The 18,468-nt window shown below is 41.9% G+C and overlaps 2 protein-coding genes across 4 annotated transcripts in view; one reads left to right on the top strand and one right to left on the bottom strand.

Moving 5' to 3' along the window:
• The window catches only part of TMEM63A (transmembrane protein 63A), a 43,931-nt gene extending 35,411 nt beyond the window's left edge, over nt 1–8,520 (top strand). The window contains exons 21-25 of the mRNA XM_050948515.1: nt 825–930; nt 4,350–4,517; nt 6,111–6,226; nt 6,651–6,713; nt 7,406–8,520. Coding sequence (XP_050804472.1) covers nt 825–930; nt 4,350–4,517; nt 6,111–6,226; nt 6,651–6,713; nt 7,406–7,558 — 606 coding nt within the window. The 3' untranslated portion in view covers nt 7,559–8,520. The remainder of the gene's footprint in view (nt 1–824; nt 931–4,349; nt 4,518–6,110; nt 6,227–6,650; nt 6,714–7,405) is intronic.
• Nucleotides 8,521–15,800: 7,280 nt separating this feature from the next.
• Nucleotides 15,801–18,468, bottom strand: part of EPHX1 (epoxide hydrolase 1) — a 43,777-nt gene continuing 41,109 nt past the window's right edge. For all 3 annotated transcript variants that reach the window (XM_050948580.1, XM_050948581.1, XM_050948582.1), the window contains one exon: nt 15,801–16,548. In XM_050948580.1, coding sequence (XP_050804537.1) covers nt 16,323–16,548 — 226 coding nt within the window. In that variant the 3' untranslated portion in view covers nt 15,801–16,322. The remainder of the gene's footprint in view (nt 16,549–18,468) is intronic.

The following is an 18,468-nucleotide window of genomic DNA, read 5'->3' as shown; positions in this document are numbered from 1 at the left end:
GATTAAAACAAGCCATTTAGGGCCCATTTGTCTTTACTTGGGGTCTGAAAATCAGGTCCTCAGTCTCCACGCCACCTCAAAATGAGAACTTTAATTAGGGAGTTGGCAAACAGACTTAGTTTAAGCCCACTTGTAGCCACCACTTTCTTCCCCTCTTTACTCAAAACTTCATATGAAATTTATCTCTTTGTAGGTTTGAAAAAAGTTGGCTTGTTAGCATTCACTTCTGTTTATGTCTGCTGTGCTCTGAGGGTGTGAGAGAGGCTCTCTGTACTAGGATTCCAGCCTGAGAGGATCAGCTGACCACTCAAACACTTGGGATATTTACCAAACCAAACTGCAACGTCTGAACCTCTAGAGCTCTGTCTGCTCTGAAAGCCAATGCGCACAGCACCACAGAGGTTAAACTATAATCGCTATAGAGATCAAAGTTCTGACAGCACAGACACAATAATTTTTTTGCCCTGTGGTTGGACATAGCTTTTCCATAGCTGAATTTAAGGAGGAGACTGAAAACAGGCTCCTTGGGGAATTCTCTTGACAGAAATATCAGTTTGCTGCAAGCATCCTCTGTGTAAGCTTTCAACTTCTTTCTCTCATATCCTGGGACCAATGTGGCTACAACACTGTATACAACAATGTTGAAAGTACGTAATTAATATATATACCACTTGTGCATCTGTAACTAGTTTGCCTGGGTGTCTCAAAAAAACATGTCCCTCTGTTGTGAGGCGAGAATAAGGAAGGAGTAAACTGAATTGTTCCCTTTCTGAATCTTGTTTAATCCTTGGAAAGCTAACATTTGTGTTTGTTTTTTTCCCTAGCATCAAGCATTTGAGTATGAGTTTGGAGCAATGTATGCCTGGATGTTGTGTGTATTCACTGTCATCATGGCCTATAGCATTACATGCCCCATTATTGTCCCATTTGGTAAGTTTGCCAATGAGTTGTGTGCCCAGGGCAGGGAAGTGGGGAGAGGTTTGGTCTGAGCACATGACCAGGAGACAGGAATTCCTGAGTTCTTATCTCAGCTCTGGTAGTGACTTTCTGTGTCCTTGGACCAAAACACACATCTACTCTGTTGTGAAAAATAGGGAAATACGCATGTCATAAACAGATAGCTAAGAGTTAATGTGTCTTTCACCTGAAGCACCTGACCAGAGAACCAATCAGGAAACCGGATTTTTTCAACTTTGGGTGGAGGGAATTTTGTGTCTGAGGTCTTTGTTTTCTGTCTGCCTGCTGTCTCTGAGCTTTGGAGAAGTAGTTTTACTTTCTAATCTTCTGTTTCTAAGTGTAAGGACAAAGAGATCCGATAGTAAGTTATATGGTTTCTTTTCTTTGGTATTTGCATGAATATAAGTGCTGGAGTGCTTTGATTTGTATTCTTTTTGAATAAGGCTGTTTATTCATATTTCTTTTAAGCAATTAACCCTGTATTTTGTCACCTTAATACAGAGAGACCATTTGTATGTATTTTTCTTTCTTTTTTATATAAAGCTTTCTTTTAAGACCTGTTGGAGTTTTTCTTTACTTCAGGGAAATTGAGTCTGTACTCACCAGGGAATTGGTGGGAGGAAGAAATCAGGGGGAGATCTGTGTGTGTTGGATTTGCTAGCCTGATTTTGCATTCCCTCTGGGTGAAGAGGAAAGTGCTTTTGTTTCCAGGACTGGGAACGGAGAGGGGGAGTCACTCTGTTTGGATTCACAGAGTTTGTGTCTGTGTATCTCTCCAGGAGCACCTGGAGGGGGGAAGGGAAAAAGGATTATTTCCCTTTGTTGTGAGACTCAAGGGATTTGGGTCTTGGGGTCCCCAGGGAAGGTTTTTCGGGGGGACCAGAGTGCCCCAAAACACTCTAATTTTTTGGGTGGTGGCAGCAAGTACCAGGTCCAAGCTGGTAACTAAGCTTGGAGGTTTTCATGCTAACCCCCATATTTTGGACGCTAAGGTCCAAATCTGGGATAAGGTTTATGATATGGTGTGCAGCGGTTACGGGATAGACAAAATCCAGAAGCCAGTAGGAATATTATATTTTTCTTTTCTCTGCTAAGGGCTTTTTAGCAGAGAGAAACAGTTTGGTTTTAAAAGGGAACCAAAGAGAATTTTTTTTTCTTCTCTCTCTGGCAGTTTGTGGCTTGCATGTTAAGCAAGAAGCCATTACCAGACTGTTAAGGGTCTTTTGTCATGCAATAGCTCTCCCATTAAGAGTCATTACCAGCACTATATACATGCAAATAAAGTGGTTTTTCTAGTTTACGCTAGAGGAAGAAAAGGAAATAAGCACTGTTGCTAGGCAGACTTTAGGAGGCAACAGAGCCTGCAGTTCAGAATATAAACACCGGAGGGCACCCAAACACAAGAAAACAGGAACCATGTCTACCAAGACAAAAATGGAGGCCGAAGGACAAATCAAAGAAGCTGAACACAGGCGACAACTGGAAAAAAGACAAAAAGAGGTGGAGCTGGAAAAAAAAGGAAGAAAGCATCAAACTGGCAGCCTACCAAAGAGAACAGGCAGCCAAAGAGGCAGCACACAAAAGAAAACTAGAAGAAGAAGAGGTGGCCCACAGAAGGAAACAAGAAGAAGAAGAGGCAGCCCACAGAAGACAGATAGAACTCCAGAGGGAAGCCCACCAACAGGCCATGGAATTAGAAAAGGCTAAGCAACAGACTCCAGCCAATCCTAACAACCCATCGCCAATTATTGCTCCACAGCACAGGAAATTTCCCACCTACAAGGCAGGTGATGACACCGAGGCCTTCTTGGAAAATTTTGAAAGAGCCTGTCTTGGGTACAGCATCCCCGAAGACCAGTACATGGTAGAATTAAGGTCACAGCTCAGTGGACCTTTAGCAGAGGTGGCAGCTGAAATGCCTAAGCAGCAAATGAATGACTATAAACTTTTTCAAACCAAGGCCAGATACAGAATGGGGATAACCCCAGATCATGCCCGTCGGCGCTTCAGAACCCAAAAGTGGAAACCAGATGTGTCATTTCCCAAACACGCCTACTACGTTGCAAAAAACTATGAGGCCTGGATAACAGGACACAACGTTCAAACCTTGGAAGAACTGCACCTCCTCATACAAATGGAGCAGTTCTTGGATGGTGTTCCTGAAGACATCACACCGTACATACAAGATGGAAAACCCAAAGATCTCGCTGAGGCGGGGGAGATTGGAGCCAAATGGATGGAAGTGGCAGAAAGCAAGAAAGCTACTGTCAAGGGGAACGAATACCCCAGGGGGCACACCGACCATAAACCCTACAACCGAGGACAGCCAAAGACCCCACATACAACCCAAGTAAAGCCACAGACGCCCTACTCTTCCACCTCACCCGTCTCCAGTAACTCACCTCGGCCCACTGACCCATCAGATGGAAGATGCTTTAAGTGTAATGAAAATAGGGAAATACGCAACCTCACAATGTGGTGTTGGGGTGAATTAATGTCTGTACAGTGTTTGGAAGCTGAAAAGCACTACGTATATGATGATGATTCTATTTCTACAGCAAGAGGAATATATTAACTCTGACTTCTGTACAGCTTTAACCATTAAGGATGGAATTTCCAATTGAAAAGGTTTAGTACCATGCTTTTCAACCATATTAGCTTTTCATTTCTGCTTTCCTCTGTGCTCTCAGAGAGGATGTCTACGTGTGACTTTCAGCCAACGAAGTTCGGCAAAGTAGCCAAACTTTCAATGGGAATTTGCTGCTAAATCCCTTAGGCACTTTATGAAAATCTCACCCCCGAGTTCCATCAAAATGGATGAAATACAACATAAAAATAAACACAGTGCAAACCAGGTCACAGTTGCGTGTTCTGGTCCTGGTATCTATGAATGTTTTTATGTCCTAGGTGAATAATAATAGAAAAAAAAGCTAGACGGAATCCTGAATGCTGATAGGAACAGAACAAATATACAGCTGCACAAACGTGTCATTACTCTAGGTCACAAATTAACATAAAAGTTAAAACTATTTTCTCAGGGGAAAGTTTGTGAAATAAACTTTGTATCTATTAAATGGCAGTGGGAAACATGTAAGATCTGGCCTAAACCCACAAAAATAGATTTAAGACAATTTTGTCTCTCTCAATTCTCTGTGCTCCATATTGTAAAGATTTGAGGGTACTACTGCATACAGTGCTGCAATTCCTAGCTGCCACTGGAACTTGGAACATTTTGGCTTTTATAGGGACCCAGTTGACTTGAAATAGTCATTTAAAAAAATTAAAAGTAGTTTTAGGAATCACATATGTCTGGGTTGCCCTACCAATTTGTGACTTTTTTTTTTTTTAAATATTTGCAGTTTTCAGTAACCTGTCTCTATCCTCTTCTTCAGGTTTAATATATATACTGCTGAAGCATATGGTTGATCGCCACAATCTTTACTATGCATTTCTCCCTGCTAAACTGGAGAAGAAGATCCACTTTGCAGCTGTGAATCAGGCCCTTACAGCTCCGATCCTCTGTCTGTTTTGGCTCTATTTTTTTTCCTTTTTGCGACTAGGTAAGGGTTCTTCATCAGTGATCAGCTTAAAATATAGTTCGATGATCTTGTGGTTAAAGCAGAGGGACCAGGATTCTGCTCCCAGCTCTGTCATTAAGTTGTCTAGAGTCATGTGGGAAGTTTCTTAACTTCTCTGAGCCTCTAGTTGTGCATTTTTAAGACAGGGATAATAATCCTTACCTGCCTCATGGGGCTATTGCAAGGCTTACTGTCTTCACAGTACTTGGAGATCATCTAACAGGAGCAATAGGAGAGGGCAAAGGAGACAAACACCTGCCAAGAATGGTCTGGATAATACTTAATACTAAGTGCGGGGGGACTGGACTAGGGTGACCTCTCGAGGTCCCTTCCAGTCCTATGATTCTATTACTTTTAACTTTTAAGCTGTTAGTTGACACATTCTCTCACTGATCCTGCTCACATTGCCTTAAATCATAAACGTTCATTGTGCCACAAACTTGCTGTATTAACAGAGTTGCTGGGGGAAGTTGGTGGCTTGACCTTTGGGCACGCAGAACAGTAGGGGAGATTGTTTGGGTTTTTTTTTACGAATGATGCACTTGAGGCTTTTGATGCTGTGAAGGAGATTCAGCATCATTTTTTCCTTCCCCCAGCTTCTCCCTTTAGGTTGGGGATGGAGGTGACTTTTTAAATCTAGAGTCTGATTAATAATTTGTTTGTACTGTTCATTAAAGATATGTTCAGGATAGTCCATACATGCCTCAGTCTAGCTGGAAAATATTGAAATTCCATTCCCTTGACATAATCACTTATGACACTGTAATTACTGTTAAAATATTGTATGATCTAGCAGGGCCAGAATCCTGCTTCTAGCAAAAGCCTATTCCTGATGTTTCAGAGGAAGGTAAATGCCCATGATATGCACTGGCTAATAGTTAAAGATATGAGATTGTCTTGTTTTGCAACTAGGAAGCTAAATGCTGATTAATCAAATTGTCTGTTGGTGTGACAATCTGCCTTGCAGTGCTGAATACCTCAGTTTGATCCTGTTCGTTGACTTAGGATAGCACCCACTGTGAGCGAAGCACTTTCTTAGAAGGATGGTCCCTGCTCCAGTTAGCTCACATTCTGAGTCTTGGAGTTTTGGTCTCTAGTACAGCAGTAACTGAGAGTGCAGTGACAGCAGCTCACGTGGCTCAGGAGAGTGGTTTGTATCACTCCACAATGGTTGCTGTGAATTCTCAGGTGGTATTGACTGGCACTGAAAGCAGCATTGTCAAGTACCCGAAGGATGATGCCTGAAGGATGGGGGAGAGAAAACTGAGGCAAGTCTTATAGGTTAAGATGTGGACTTGGAGAGCTCCTCTATATAAGGGTCAGGAAAAGATCCTTCTATTGTGCTGTATGTAATGAGCAGGTCATTAAATCAGTGTGTCCCGCATGGTGCTTTGATAGCTATTTTTTTCCTCTGTAGGGTTTTTCTTCTATTTTGTTCCATTCTCCAGAAAGTGAGCGCTCTTTTCAGATAAGCTATTTTATGATCAGTGTGATTTTTTTTTTATTTTTTGGTTGCTTTTACCTACTTGAACCAGTGATGGATACATACAATTTTGTATTCTGTTTGTTTTTAAGGTTTTAAAGCTCCCACGACCCTCTTTACGTTCCTAGTTGTCAGCATCACAATTGTCGTTTGTTTAGCTTATACTTGTTTTGTCTGCTTCAAGTACCTGAGCCCACTGAATTACAAGGTAAACTCATATTGAATGTATTGGGGAAATAACCACCAGCATTAGCACTGTGCTTGGTACTGCACAAACTAGTCCCAGGGAAACAAATGGCAAAATTCATGTTTACTTCAGTAGGAGCAGGATCTAGCCACAAGGTTCAGTCCTCTATGATGGTGAAAACATGCTCCTGAAAAAAGAGGCAGGTTGTTTTGCGCACAAGGGGAAGGAGGGAGGGAAGGAGGCATTCCAAGCATGAAGAGCAGTATGGGAGGCAGGTACGAAGTAGGAGGCTTTGGAGGAGCACAGGGAGCAGCTGAGGTTTCAGTGTAATATATAATGGGACATTGTACTAAATCTGTTTACTAATAACCTGATGTTTATGATCAATTCCATGTAACTGGTTGATTTACCAGTTTAATACTTCGTCCTTGCTGTCTTTATATAGATAGAAGAATTGCCAAGTGGAAGAGGAAGTGACAGTGATGCAGAAACAGCTCCAAGACCTGCTGTAAGCTCTTAGCAAAAAAGTATTTTTTTACCCTTTCCAGGAAAACAAACTCCTGATCTTTACCAGAAAAGGGATTGTGTAGGAGATTGCTAGTTTGAATGGTGTCAGGGTAGGTATTAACTGACTTGAGGGTCAGATGATCAGAACACTGCGCTTACCTATTTGAAAGCGTAGCTCTAAAAATACCTTTTGATTTAATTGTGATAGGAATAACTGAGAGAGATTTTAAATACTCTTTATTTCCAATTACTACATGTGTTGTGTTGTGTTTTTTGATTAGCTGGGTCTCACACCAAACACTAGAAGATTAGTTGCATTTTGAATGCTGACTATGCAGTCACGCTGCTTGGAGACTATGCAAGGTGTGATATTCACAGCAGAGCTTCAGTGTCATGTCACCAAAAAATGACCACAAGACTTTGATATTTGCACTAGGTTTTGCAATACTGTTTGGGTGAATACAGATACCTCGGTGTGCAAGAGCCCATGTGATATGCAGGCACACTTGAGTTTTGCACTAGGGAATTTATTTTGAGGGACAAAGGGCAATGTTAAGATGAAGGGGACAGAGTGGGGGTAACGAGTAAAAAGGAGGAATTTGGAGGGGAAAGACTTTAAATAATAAATTATCCCAATATTTTTAAATTATACTAGAGACTAAATAAAAAAACTCCGAATGTTTGCAATTTCAGATGTATGTCCCACGGGTCTTGCTTAGCTATCCTACGGAAAAGACAGCACTGGCTCAGAAGGAGCAGCAGTCGTATGGCACCATGGGTGCTGATGCACAGGCAGAAGACAGCATAACCTACTTTGGGGGACTGGCGGCAATTGAAGAGGCATAGAAGTATTTCTGCTGATCTCCAGGACCAACACAAGGTGGTGCACTTGGTTCAGCTTTAATAGAACTGATCCCTCAAGCATTCTGATGTATTTACCCTGTCTGCCGAAGAAGCACAGAAATAATTCAGCGTGTGATCTGCAGCTCTACTTGGAGATTAAAAAGCAGCCACCTTGGGACCGATTGTTTTACAGGCCATCTACACACATTGTGAAACAAGTGTGCTGAATGCTATGAAGGAGACAATCCTGAGGGACTACTACTTTGGGTTTACTGTTTAATCACTTGCCTTATGGAGAGATTTCACTCTTCACAGAGATAAAAGGTCACTGAAGCAAAGCAGCCCCACAATTGCAGGTGTCAATTTATTTGAAATGACTCCTCTTGAATTTTAACCAGTGCCAAGGATTTATTAACCACTTGGGATTTATAAATCCCGAAACTGTCAGTTTTGATGAAAACTTGAAAGCAAATACTACTCCTACTGGTGAGAGCCAGGAAGAAGGCTTGTGGTGTAGTGGTGTCTCCTCTCCCACCACCCCAAAATACCCAGTCCACACAACGTTATTTTTCTGAAAGAGATGAGGGCTTTATTGTGCACTTTGATTGTGAACGTACCAAACCCAGAGGACTTTTGTGAATAAGGGATTGATCTGCTATAACTTTTATATATTTTTGCAGGGGATGCATTAGTTACTTTCTGGTGACTATGTTAGGGGCCTTGCACAAGAAACATTCACCTGCCAGCAATAAAGGATGTAAACATTTTATCTTTTTCTTTTTTTAATCTCTCTGGTTACAGTGACAAATTTCTACACTTCCCTGGTAAGTACCAATCGTATGAACTGTAAGATGTTACACCGTTTTTAAATTATGTAGTAGGAGCCAATTTATCCTAAAGCTACATTGTGTCAAAACGTAACTAAGCAATAATCACATAACAATAAAACACTGAGTTCAGCGAAATTCGAGAGCTGTCTTTATTGACTATCTTTCTTTGCATATTTAAACACTCATGTGCCACCTCAGAGACCTACCACTGCTGGGACACTAATAAGTGAGTGGACCTACAGGGCCCAGTCCTGCAACATGCTAAATGGCTGCCAAGAAAGTGAGGACTGTTGACACTCTGAGAATGAATCTTGATTTGTATAGCAAATCCTTTTGTTCTTGTTCTGACTTTTCTACTTGTCTCTCTTTAAACTGTGAACTCCTCAGGCCAGGACTGTTGTTTCTTCAATGTCTGAAAAATGACTGGCAAACATGTCTTGAGTGGTACCACAAATAAAGGTGTTCAGTGTCTTGCCTAATTAGCCGATACTCCCAAAGAGCTGTTTCCTGCTCTCTTGCTGGACTAATGCTGAGAATGTCAGAGGAGATGATGGAAGAACAAATTGGCAGTTTTGGAGAAGAGTCCTATCCTGTGAGTCGGAGGATACATAAAAACACCTAGTTCTACAGAAGTAAGTGAAGGGACCCTCCTATTAAAAAGGGCTGCATTTGTGCCAGACTCTTCTCCCATTAAGTCATTCTATGTTGTCCTTTTCCTTTTTAAAACTGATAGAATTACCAGAATGAAATGTGCATTGGATGCAAACCAGTACTTTAAGCTTTGGACTGAAACCAAGTAAAAAAAGGATATTCTGAGTTACAGCTTCTACTCCACATTCTGACTTGTGCAGGTATTACATGTGGTACCAAATTCACAGTCCATTTTGGTCAATTTCATGGTCATAGGATTTTAAAAATTGTAAATTTCATGATTTCAGCTATTTAAATCTGAAATGTCACAGTGGTGTAATTGTAGGGGTCCTGACCCAAAAAGGAGGTGAGGAGGGTCACAAGGTTATTGTAGGGGAGTTATGGTACTGTTACCCTTACTTCTGCACTGCTGCTGGTGGCGGTGCTGCCTTCAGAGCGGGGCGCCTGGCTAACAGCCACTGCTCTCCAGCTGCCCTGCACTGAAGGCCGTGCAGAACTAAGGATAGCAATACCGTGACCCCCTTAAAATCTTGACACCCTCACCCCACATCTCCCTTTTGGGTTAGGACCCCCAGTTTGAGAAACGCTGGTCTCCCCTGTGAAATCTGTATAGTATAAGGTAAAAGCACACAAAAGACCAGATTTCACACCCTATGGTGTGTTTTTCATGGCTTTGAATTTGGTAGGGCCCTAGTTTTGGGAATCCTGCTATTCATGGCCATGTTAGAGGCAATACCAGAAGGAAGCTTGGTAATTCTGCCATCCCACTGACTTTTCAATTGTCTGGTTCAAGTTAAACTTTAACATCCTCTTCACATGCATCTATGTAAGCAGTTCTCACCCCTTTTGTAGGCACCTTCACTGGTAATCATGATGCTGAAGGGTTTGACTCCCACACTTGTCCTGTTAGCTATGGCTGGACACCAGTCAGGAATCCTTGTCTTCCATAGCAGAACTCAGTTTTTCCACATTTGTTGCCACTGATCTACTGAGGTCCTGGGTCTGATATCTAGGTCAAGCATTAGCTTAGTATTTAATTTCCTTTGGTATCTGTCCTCTCTGCACTCATGAAAGGCGGGAGTCTGACAGTCCTTAACAATGAAGCTTCTTATCTTCAGGACAGATTCATCATGGACAGTGGCAATAATAGCGCCAGCTTCCACACGCAGCCCTGTCAATATGCTTCAAACCTGCTCTAGATTCTAGACCAAAACCAAGAGTTGAAGCAGGGAGGAATTTCCATCTCACTGAGTAGTCATTCTGTGGCCGCTGCTGAGTGCTAGCAAGGGCTCTGATGCAGAGGCTTATTTTACCTAGGCCACCAAACCACCATGTAGCAACCACTCTTGGTCACCACCAACCTATGATAATGCTGAACTCACAAACTGTACCTGGGAGAAGCTCTGGATCCATTACCAGTTCCCTGAGCCATCCAGTCCCTTTCCATTTTTGTATCCACTGTAGCATGACTTGGTGCACTCACTTTCTCCCTCTGGCTGGGGGATGGAAGCATCCACTAGTAAATTACAAGATCCCTGCCTAGCAGCACAGAATAAAGGCTGCTCTGACATAAGTAAGTTTGCTATGTTGTCCTTTGGGTCTATTTCAGAGCTGGAAGAAATTCACAAACTGCACTCATTGTAGTTCATTCTTCTGTGCTGGTGAAAGTTTCCAAGAGGATAAAATTAGATCAGTAATAGGCACTCCCCACATTCCTTTATGAGCCTTAGAGAAAAAACATTTCACAGTAAGGGATGGAGACTTCAGCAAATATCAATATTGGACTGTACCATATGTGAAATCCATATATAAAGGCATTGTACATTCTTTACTGAGCCTCTTAAAAATCCTTTGGCAAGCAATGACCTAGCTGGGGTTGCCGATCCTAACTCTCAAGAGTATAGTGGCAACGCTGGGGTGGAGAGCAAACTCACCACACAGCAGCAGCTCCTCTCCCCCAGGCCTGAGCCAGACTCCCCACTCTGGGCATTGCAACCTGGTGCATGCCTGTCTGGCCTTCTAGCTCCAAGAGTTGCTGATGGGCTAACCCTAAGCAGCGCTGCAATCCCCTGCACAGGCTGCAATGCCACTCAGGGGGCTACATCAAATGTGTTTTTACAGTTCTTTCCAAGATTTCATGGACTTTATTCAAGATTACCAGGATCTCTGTGACAAAATCATAGCCCTAAGCCTGAGGGTGTGCTGGGGTATCAAAGTTTGATCACTGAGAGTTTAGGATGGGTGCCTCATTCATGGTGAAGCCATGACTGAGTTATACCGATCACCTTAAATAGCTGCTGTACCACACCATCCTCTACTCCTGTATATTTTACTGCATAATACTCAAGATTTTTAAAAACGTATTGGTACTATTTCATTCTTCTGACTGTAAAACCAGGTTTCTGTATGTGTCTTGGAGCAAAATCTTTTCTATGAAGCCATAAGGCATTGGTTTTAAGATTTGGTGTCTCTCAAGCTGCCTGTGGCAGCTCTAGAGGAGTTTTCTGTTGGCAGTAGTTTAAGCTTTAGTCAGACTTTTCTCATTCTTTTGCTTCTGTGTAGTGTCCCAAGTGCTTCAGGTGGCTCTGAAGTGCACATCCCTATCCCTAAACACCATACAATCAAAATCTGATTCTCTAGAGAAACGTTCAAGAATTCTGAGAAATAAAATGTGCTCTGTGTTGAGAACGAATAGGAGTCACTAAGCAACACCTTCCACTTCCCAATTAAAAAAAAAAAATAGTGAGGAGACAGTGTTTAGGGGTTAGAGCAGGGGCCAGCATTTTATCTGGTTTCCAGGAAGTTAGTGAGAAAGGTCAGGCAAGTTGCTTAATTTTTCTTTACTCAAGTTTCCCCATCTGAAAAATGGGGTAAGAACCTTTCCCCACCTTTGTTCAACCTTCAGCCAGCATCAGCTAACTAGGTTAATATCAAAGTATTACTGTTACAGTACAAGAGCGTGTAGGGACAGATTTGCTTTCAGCCCCTACGTCCAGGCAAGAGCAATGCTAGAGCACAATAGGCATAAATATATTTGTAGAGGGAAAAACCCAGCAATGTCAGTTTATTTCTAAAACAGGTTTCCATCTGCTCAGCAGAGAGACGCTCATAGAGGTGTCACTCAGACCCCTGATAGATGAAAGGTTACTACATGCTATCAGAGCACAGTCTGCAACTGCTGTTGGAGAGACTGCCCTAGACCAGGACGGAAATGTGACCAGGCTCAGCTGGAGGGGAATTAGTACAATCCAAAGGACTGGAAGCAGGGTGAACCCTCACAAACTTACTGGCATATTTTTCAGCTTCACAGATATGTGGTAAGTGATGAGCTTAAAAAAAAGTTTTTTAAAAAAATTGAACTAAAAGACATTGCATACTGCAGGGGCGAGTGCCTGGGAGAGGGAAGCAGGTGCCCAAGGCCAAGATTTTCCAAAGTGACCAGTGATTTAGGGTGCCTCACTTTTTGACATACAACTTAACACTTTAAAGGGGCCTGATTGTAACCAGGTGGGTGCTCAGCACTCTCTGAAGGTCACGCCCCTTTATAGTGTTACAAGTTGGGCCATGATTAGTTATCACTTTTGATAAGCATGGCGGTGTTCTTTTTCCATACCTTCCATTCACCTGCTGGGAGAGTCACTGCCTCCACTTACGCCTCAGTTTGCAACTCTGTAAAATGGAAATAGAGGCCCTTCTGTGACCATCACCTGTGGCAGTTTGAAACAGCAGCTGTAGAAGTGGACCTGTTGACATTGAACTAACCAGGAATAATACATCTTGATTTGCTGTCTTCAAAGCTCTAATTAAAACCCAGGAGAGAGAGAACCTTTTCCTTGATGGGACTATGCTTCATGCAGTCAGCTTTGGGAAGAAAGGCAGGGTTACCTGAAATGGCATAGTTTTCATTTGCTTTCTTAAGATGGGGTGGTTTGCACAAATATCATTCCTGTTCATGGAGGGGCCAATGCCCAGCTGGAGCCTGGCAAGCTCTACAGTGCACTTTGCTGCTGTAGCCGGTCTCCCCTTCCTGATTCCAATTTAAGAAGGAGGAGTAATTGAAAAGCTCATGCTGTGCACTATGACTCACCTCAAGGTAAAAAGGGATCATTCAGCACTTGTCCATGTATAAATATAACTAGCTGGAAAACAACTGACAAAGCCTAAATGGGCCTAATTCTGCTATATGCATCAGCATAAACCCTATCAATGCTACTGGCATTACATATTCGCTGTGAGTGGAAAATTTGCCGTAAGGGAGGGGTTTTAGACTTCAGTTATAAGAATCATGTCATAGCAGGTGAAATGAAGGCATCAGTTTCAGTGTTTAAAGCAACTGGCCTGAAATCAATATGGATTTATGCCTGGTCTCCTTTGACTGTACCTACCAGAGGCTTTCCTGTCCAAACTCTTCCAAGCAAAGATTTATCTTCATGTAATGCATTTTGTATATTGCACCTGCTGTAAGTAACAACTACTTTTTAAAAGTCTAGGGTTGTCGTTACTTCAGAACTGGCTGACCAGATTAGTATCTTCACCAAACAGCCTTGTAAGACTTTGTTTTACAGAAAATGACATGGAGGGAAAGGAACCATGCTAATGAAACTGGTCAGCAGCTAAAGAGCTCTGCTCCTGGATCAGCGAAGCAGTTTGTGTTTGTGAAAGCCACGGCTACTGCTTTGAGGATCCTTTTGGGAACAGCTTAGGATAAAAATTATTCAACCAGGTGCTGAACGGAGCTCTTTTACTGGTTGAAAAGTTTCACAAAGAACAAAATCGTCACCAAATCAGCTGCTACGTTGATGAATGCCAAGATGCCTAGCTGGCTTAGGAACAAATCCCATTCTTTGTGGAAGGAGCTATTCATCATTCTTATTAGCATTATTCATTATCACTGCATCACAATCATTAGCTAATGGAGAACATGAAAATTCAAAAAAATGTTGACTGGCTCTTCTTCTGAACCCTTTAGAATATGACCAATTACCATATGCTCCCAATACCAAGCCCTCCCTCCAATGCTAGGGTATAGTAGAGGCAAGGGTTATGTATTTCTAATTCGCTCAAAGCTGTGATAGCCAGATATCAAATCCAGCTGTGAGTCACACCAGAGTTTTGTCCATAAAAGAGGCAATGTAAACAGATCTCCTCCATCACCATATGTGGATAATGTCAAAACCTGCAATTTAGACACTGGAGTTGCTTCAAGTTTGCTAAGTTATAAATAAAGCAAGAAGTGGACAGCAGGGTGCTTTCTTTTGTTTTTTTGGATACGCAAGTGATAAGGATAGTGACGGGACACAGGTTAAACTTTTAGACATAGTACTTGAAATGTGTTATTAGCAGGTGCGATTGATTAAAAATGTAACTTTAAAAAACAATTTTTAGTTTTCCCCATATAGGTTGGTAAGGTTTGCATTTCTCTCTTCCTAGATGACAAAAAGAGAGTAGTAGCCCCTGCTGCGATTGGATTTCTGTATTTTAGAAACTTGAATAAGAGACAACAGGGGAACATTTGAGTCAAAGTCAAACTTAAATAAAAATAAAAATTTAATGACATTTCTACTAAGCTTTGAAAAACCTAAATTTTATGTCCAGATCCGGTCAGTCAATTCCATTTTCTTGTAGACTTTACACTCAGTGTCTTGACGAAAGAAAAAAATTTAACATGGAAAACTGACAAATTTGATATAAAATTCTGTTTCCTTTTGTTGTACAAAATGTGGCAATGTAGTGCCCACTCATTTTCTCTCAGTGGCTGGTGGGCTTTATCATTGGTGTCTCAAATTACTCAGTGCAACAAATGCTGAATCATCATCGGGAACATTTTTTAACGAAAAAAAACTTCTCTTGTTAAAGACTGGGCCTAGGAGGGCTGCTGTAACATAAGGACTTAGAACAGACTCATTTACTTTCCTCTGCCTCCTTTTGTTCAGGCCTGGCCTCTAAAAGTAGAGCTACACCAGAAAGGAGATGAAACTGCTTCTGAGCTTTCCACTTATTCGCATTAGAAAACTGATCTGGCAGGCATCATATAGAAAACTTCACTTCCACTTATTTTGTCTTTGCAGTGACTGATCAGTCCGTGGGGAAATACTCATTTATATTAGTACACAGCAATGTTTCCTGATGCTGTAGCAGATGTCTGCATATGCAATAAAGATGTGACAGGGTGACCTACTGCCTTGAAATGTAAGACCACACAGGGGCATAGGAGGGAAGGAAGACAAATATGAGTGTCCAGAAGCCAAGGACTTAACCAAAAAGAGAACATGTCAGGGCCTACAAACAGCTGGTAGTATCATGAGCACTCACCCCCCTGGGAAAGCACTTTCCCCACAGTGTACCTGGAATAATTCAAGAATGGCCCTCCCTGCAGTGAATTCTTTCTAGGAACACAAGGATAATTATCCACTTACATCCTGTGCCTGCAAGCAACAGAGACTAGAGTGAGAACACAACAGAATACTTTACTAATGAAAACAGAGGTAAAGCAAGTGCAAATTTTGTTGCTCATGTCCCTACTGAGCTGGGGGACAGTCAACACTTGGAGAAGTTTGAGCTGAACTTTTTAAAATTTCTCTTCCATCCCAGACTCCCAGATTCTCCTGTTACTGATTAAGTCATCCCATCATGCCTAGCAGAAATCTCATTACAATCAGATGTCACAGTATGAAAGGTACTGGGATATTAGCAAGGAAGTAAGCAAAAACCTTCCAGGTAAGGTTTTTCCTTTTGCTCAGAATAGAGCTTAAAAATTCACCAGAGACGTTCAATAGGCTTTTCTTTATTGAATAATTAACTGCTACAGTAGTTCAGTCAGTTATGCATTAAAAATGCTACATTTCCCACCTTTCAGTACAGAAATCTAATGCATCCTATTAGCAGAGAAGTGAAGCCATAACCCCTGACTATAGATTATCATCAGCTGAAAATCTCAAACTGCCAAATGATTGTAATAAGGAAATTTACTCCTCCAAAGACACATCTAAATCAAATAAGATCAACTTCCCATTGCATCTCCAAAGCAAAGAGTATTAACATATGTCAATGCTGACATTCAGAGTTCCGCATGTGGAAAGATACATTTTCATCTTACATTCTTATACTGTTTCAGTTCAGCCTGCTGGTGAAGAGTAACTATTACATCCTAAGAATACTACATCTGAATATACTGTTGCTCTATTTTATTTTCTATTATATCTGGTTCAAGGTAAGCTTGCATATCATAGCACAGGCTATACTGAGTTTACAAGTGCCTGAAGTTAAAGGCACCTCACATGGGGGAGTTATTTTCCCTTCTCCCTCCAGAATTCCTCCTTTTCCACTCTCCCCACAAATTGCTGAATATCTGCAGCAAGAAGTTCCGGTTCTTCAAAGGCTGCGAAGTGGCCACCTCGCGGCATGAAATTGGAGGAGATGATATTGATGTACTTCTGCTGCGCCCAGGACCGAGGAATGTGCAGGACTTCATTGGGGAAGGAAGCAACACCTGTAGGCACTCGCACAGGGAGCCTGCAAGGGGATATAGAGAAGAGAAAATAAATTTGTCCTTCCAGAACACCTTTCGATAGCGAATCAAAATGGTTTACAAACAGGTTAGCAAGACTCAGAACCTTGCTGAAATAGGAATTATATTCCCCTTCTACAGATGGAGAAACTAAGACAAAAGTTACGTGACGACAGGGTAGTGATAGAGCTAAGAATATAATCCAACTGACTCCCAGGCCCTGGCTCTAACCACTAGACACCATCACCTCCCATTCCTGAAAAGACTTTAAAAGGATGTGGCTACACATTTTATGTAAATATAGGATCTGACTTTGTACAGTTTGTGAAGTACCCTCAGAAGGGGCACAGATACTCCACACACTGAACGTTAAGAACAAGGGGGAAGGAATGCAAGCCAAAATAGGAAAAGAACAGATTAAAGAATACGTAGAGAAGATAGATATATTCAGGTAAGCAGGACCTGATGAAATAGCTCACAGGATACTTCAGAAACTAGCGAAAGCAATCGCTGAACTGTTAGCAATTATCTACAAGAACTCCTGGACGACAGGTGAGGTCCTAGAGGACTGGAGAAGGGCAGACATAGAACCTGTCTTTAAAAAGAGGAACAAAGAGCACCCAAGGAATTACAAACCAGCCAGCCCTACTTCAATACCTGGAAAGATACTGGTACAATTATTAAACAATCAACTGGTTGGAGTCAGAGGATAATAGTGTTATAAAGAATAGCCAGCATGGATTTATCAAGAACAAATCACGGCAAACCAACCTAACTTCTTGCTTTGACAGTGTTACTGGCCAAATGGAAGCGGAGGAGCTATCGACGTGATGTATCTTATTTTAGTAAGGCTTTCAACACAGTCCTATGTGACATTCTCATAAGCAAACTAGGGAAACATAGCCTAGCTGATATTACTATAAGATGGGTGCATAACTGGGTGAAAGACCATACTCAGAGTAGTTATCAATGGCTTACTGTCAAACTGGGGAGAGCACATCTAGTGGGGTACTGCAGAGTTTTGTCCTGGGTCTGGTACTATGCAATGGTTTCATTAATAACTTGGATAACAGAGTGCAGAGTATGCTTATAAATCTGTGGCTGACACCAAGCTGGGATAAGTGCAAAGTATTACACTTAGGAAGGAAAAATCAAATGCACAACTACAAAATGGGGAATAACTGGTTAAGTGGTAGTACTACTGGAGAGGATCTGGGATTATAGTGGATCACATATTGAATATGAACCAACCTCATGCAGGTGCAAAAAGGGCTAATGTTCTGGGTGTGACAGGAGTGTCGTATGTAAGATGCAGAAGGTAACTGTACTGTCCCCTATTCTGGGCACCACACTTTAGGACAGATGTGGATAACAGGGAGAGAATCCTGAGGAGAGCAAATAAAAGGTTTAGAAAAACCTGGCCTATAAGGAAAAGTTCAGACAACTGGGCATGTTTAGTCTTGAGAAGAGAAGACTGAGGGAGGACCAAATAACAGTCTTCAAATATGTTAAGGGCTTTTATTAAGAGGAAGGTAACCAACTGTTCTCCATTTCCATTTGAAGGTAGGATAAGAAGTAATGGGCAATTTAGGTTAAATACTAGGAAACATTTTCTAATTATAAGGTTAGCCAAGCTCCAGAATAGGCTTCCAAGGGAGGTTGTGGAATCCCTCCCCATCACCAGAGATTTTTAAGAACAGGTTGGACAAACACCTGTCAGGGATGGTCTAGGTTTCCTTGGTCCCACCTCAGCACAGGTGGTTGGATTATATGATTAGATGAGGCTCCTCTGAGGTTCCTTCCAGAGGAAGGGAGGGTGGGGGCAAAGTAACCACTGCATGGCAGTCTGATCAAAGTACAGCAAGGATCATGTGTTTGACAGAAATTCAAAGGACTGCAACAAAAATGTTGAGGGAACTGGATGG

Source organism: Gopherus flavomarginatus, chromosome 4 (assembly GCF_025201925.1).
Source record: "Gopherus flavomarginatus isolate rGopFla2 chromosome 4, rGopFla2.mat.asm, whole genome shotgun sequence".
Classification (NCBI taxonomy): domain Eukaryota; kingdom Metazoa; phylum Chordata; order Testudines; family Testudinidae; genus Gopherus; species Gopherus flavomarginatus.
This window is presented reverse-complemented; position numbering and strand designations above follow the sequence as displayed.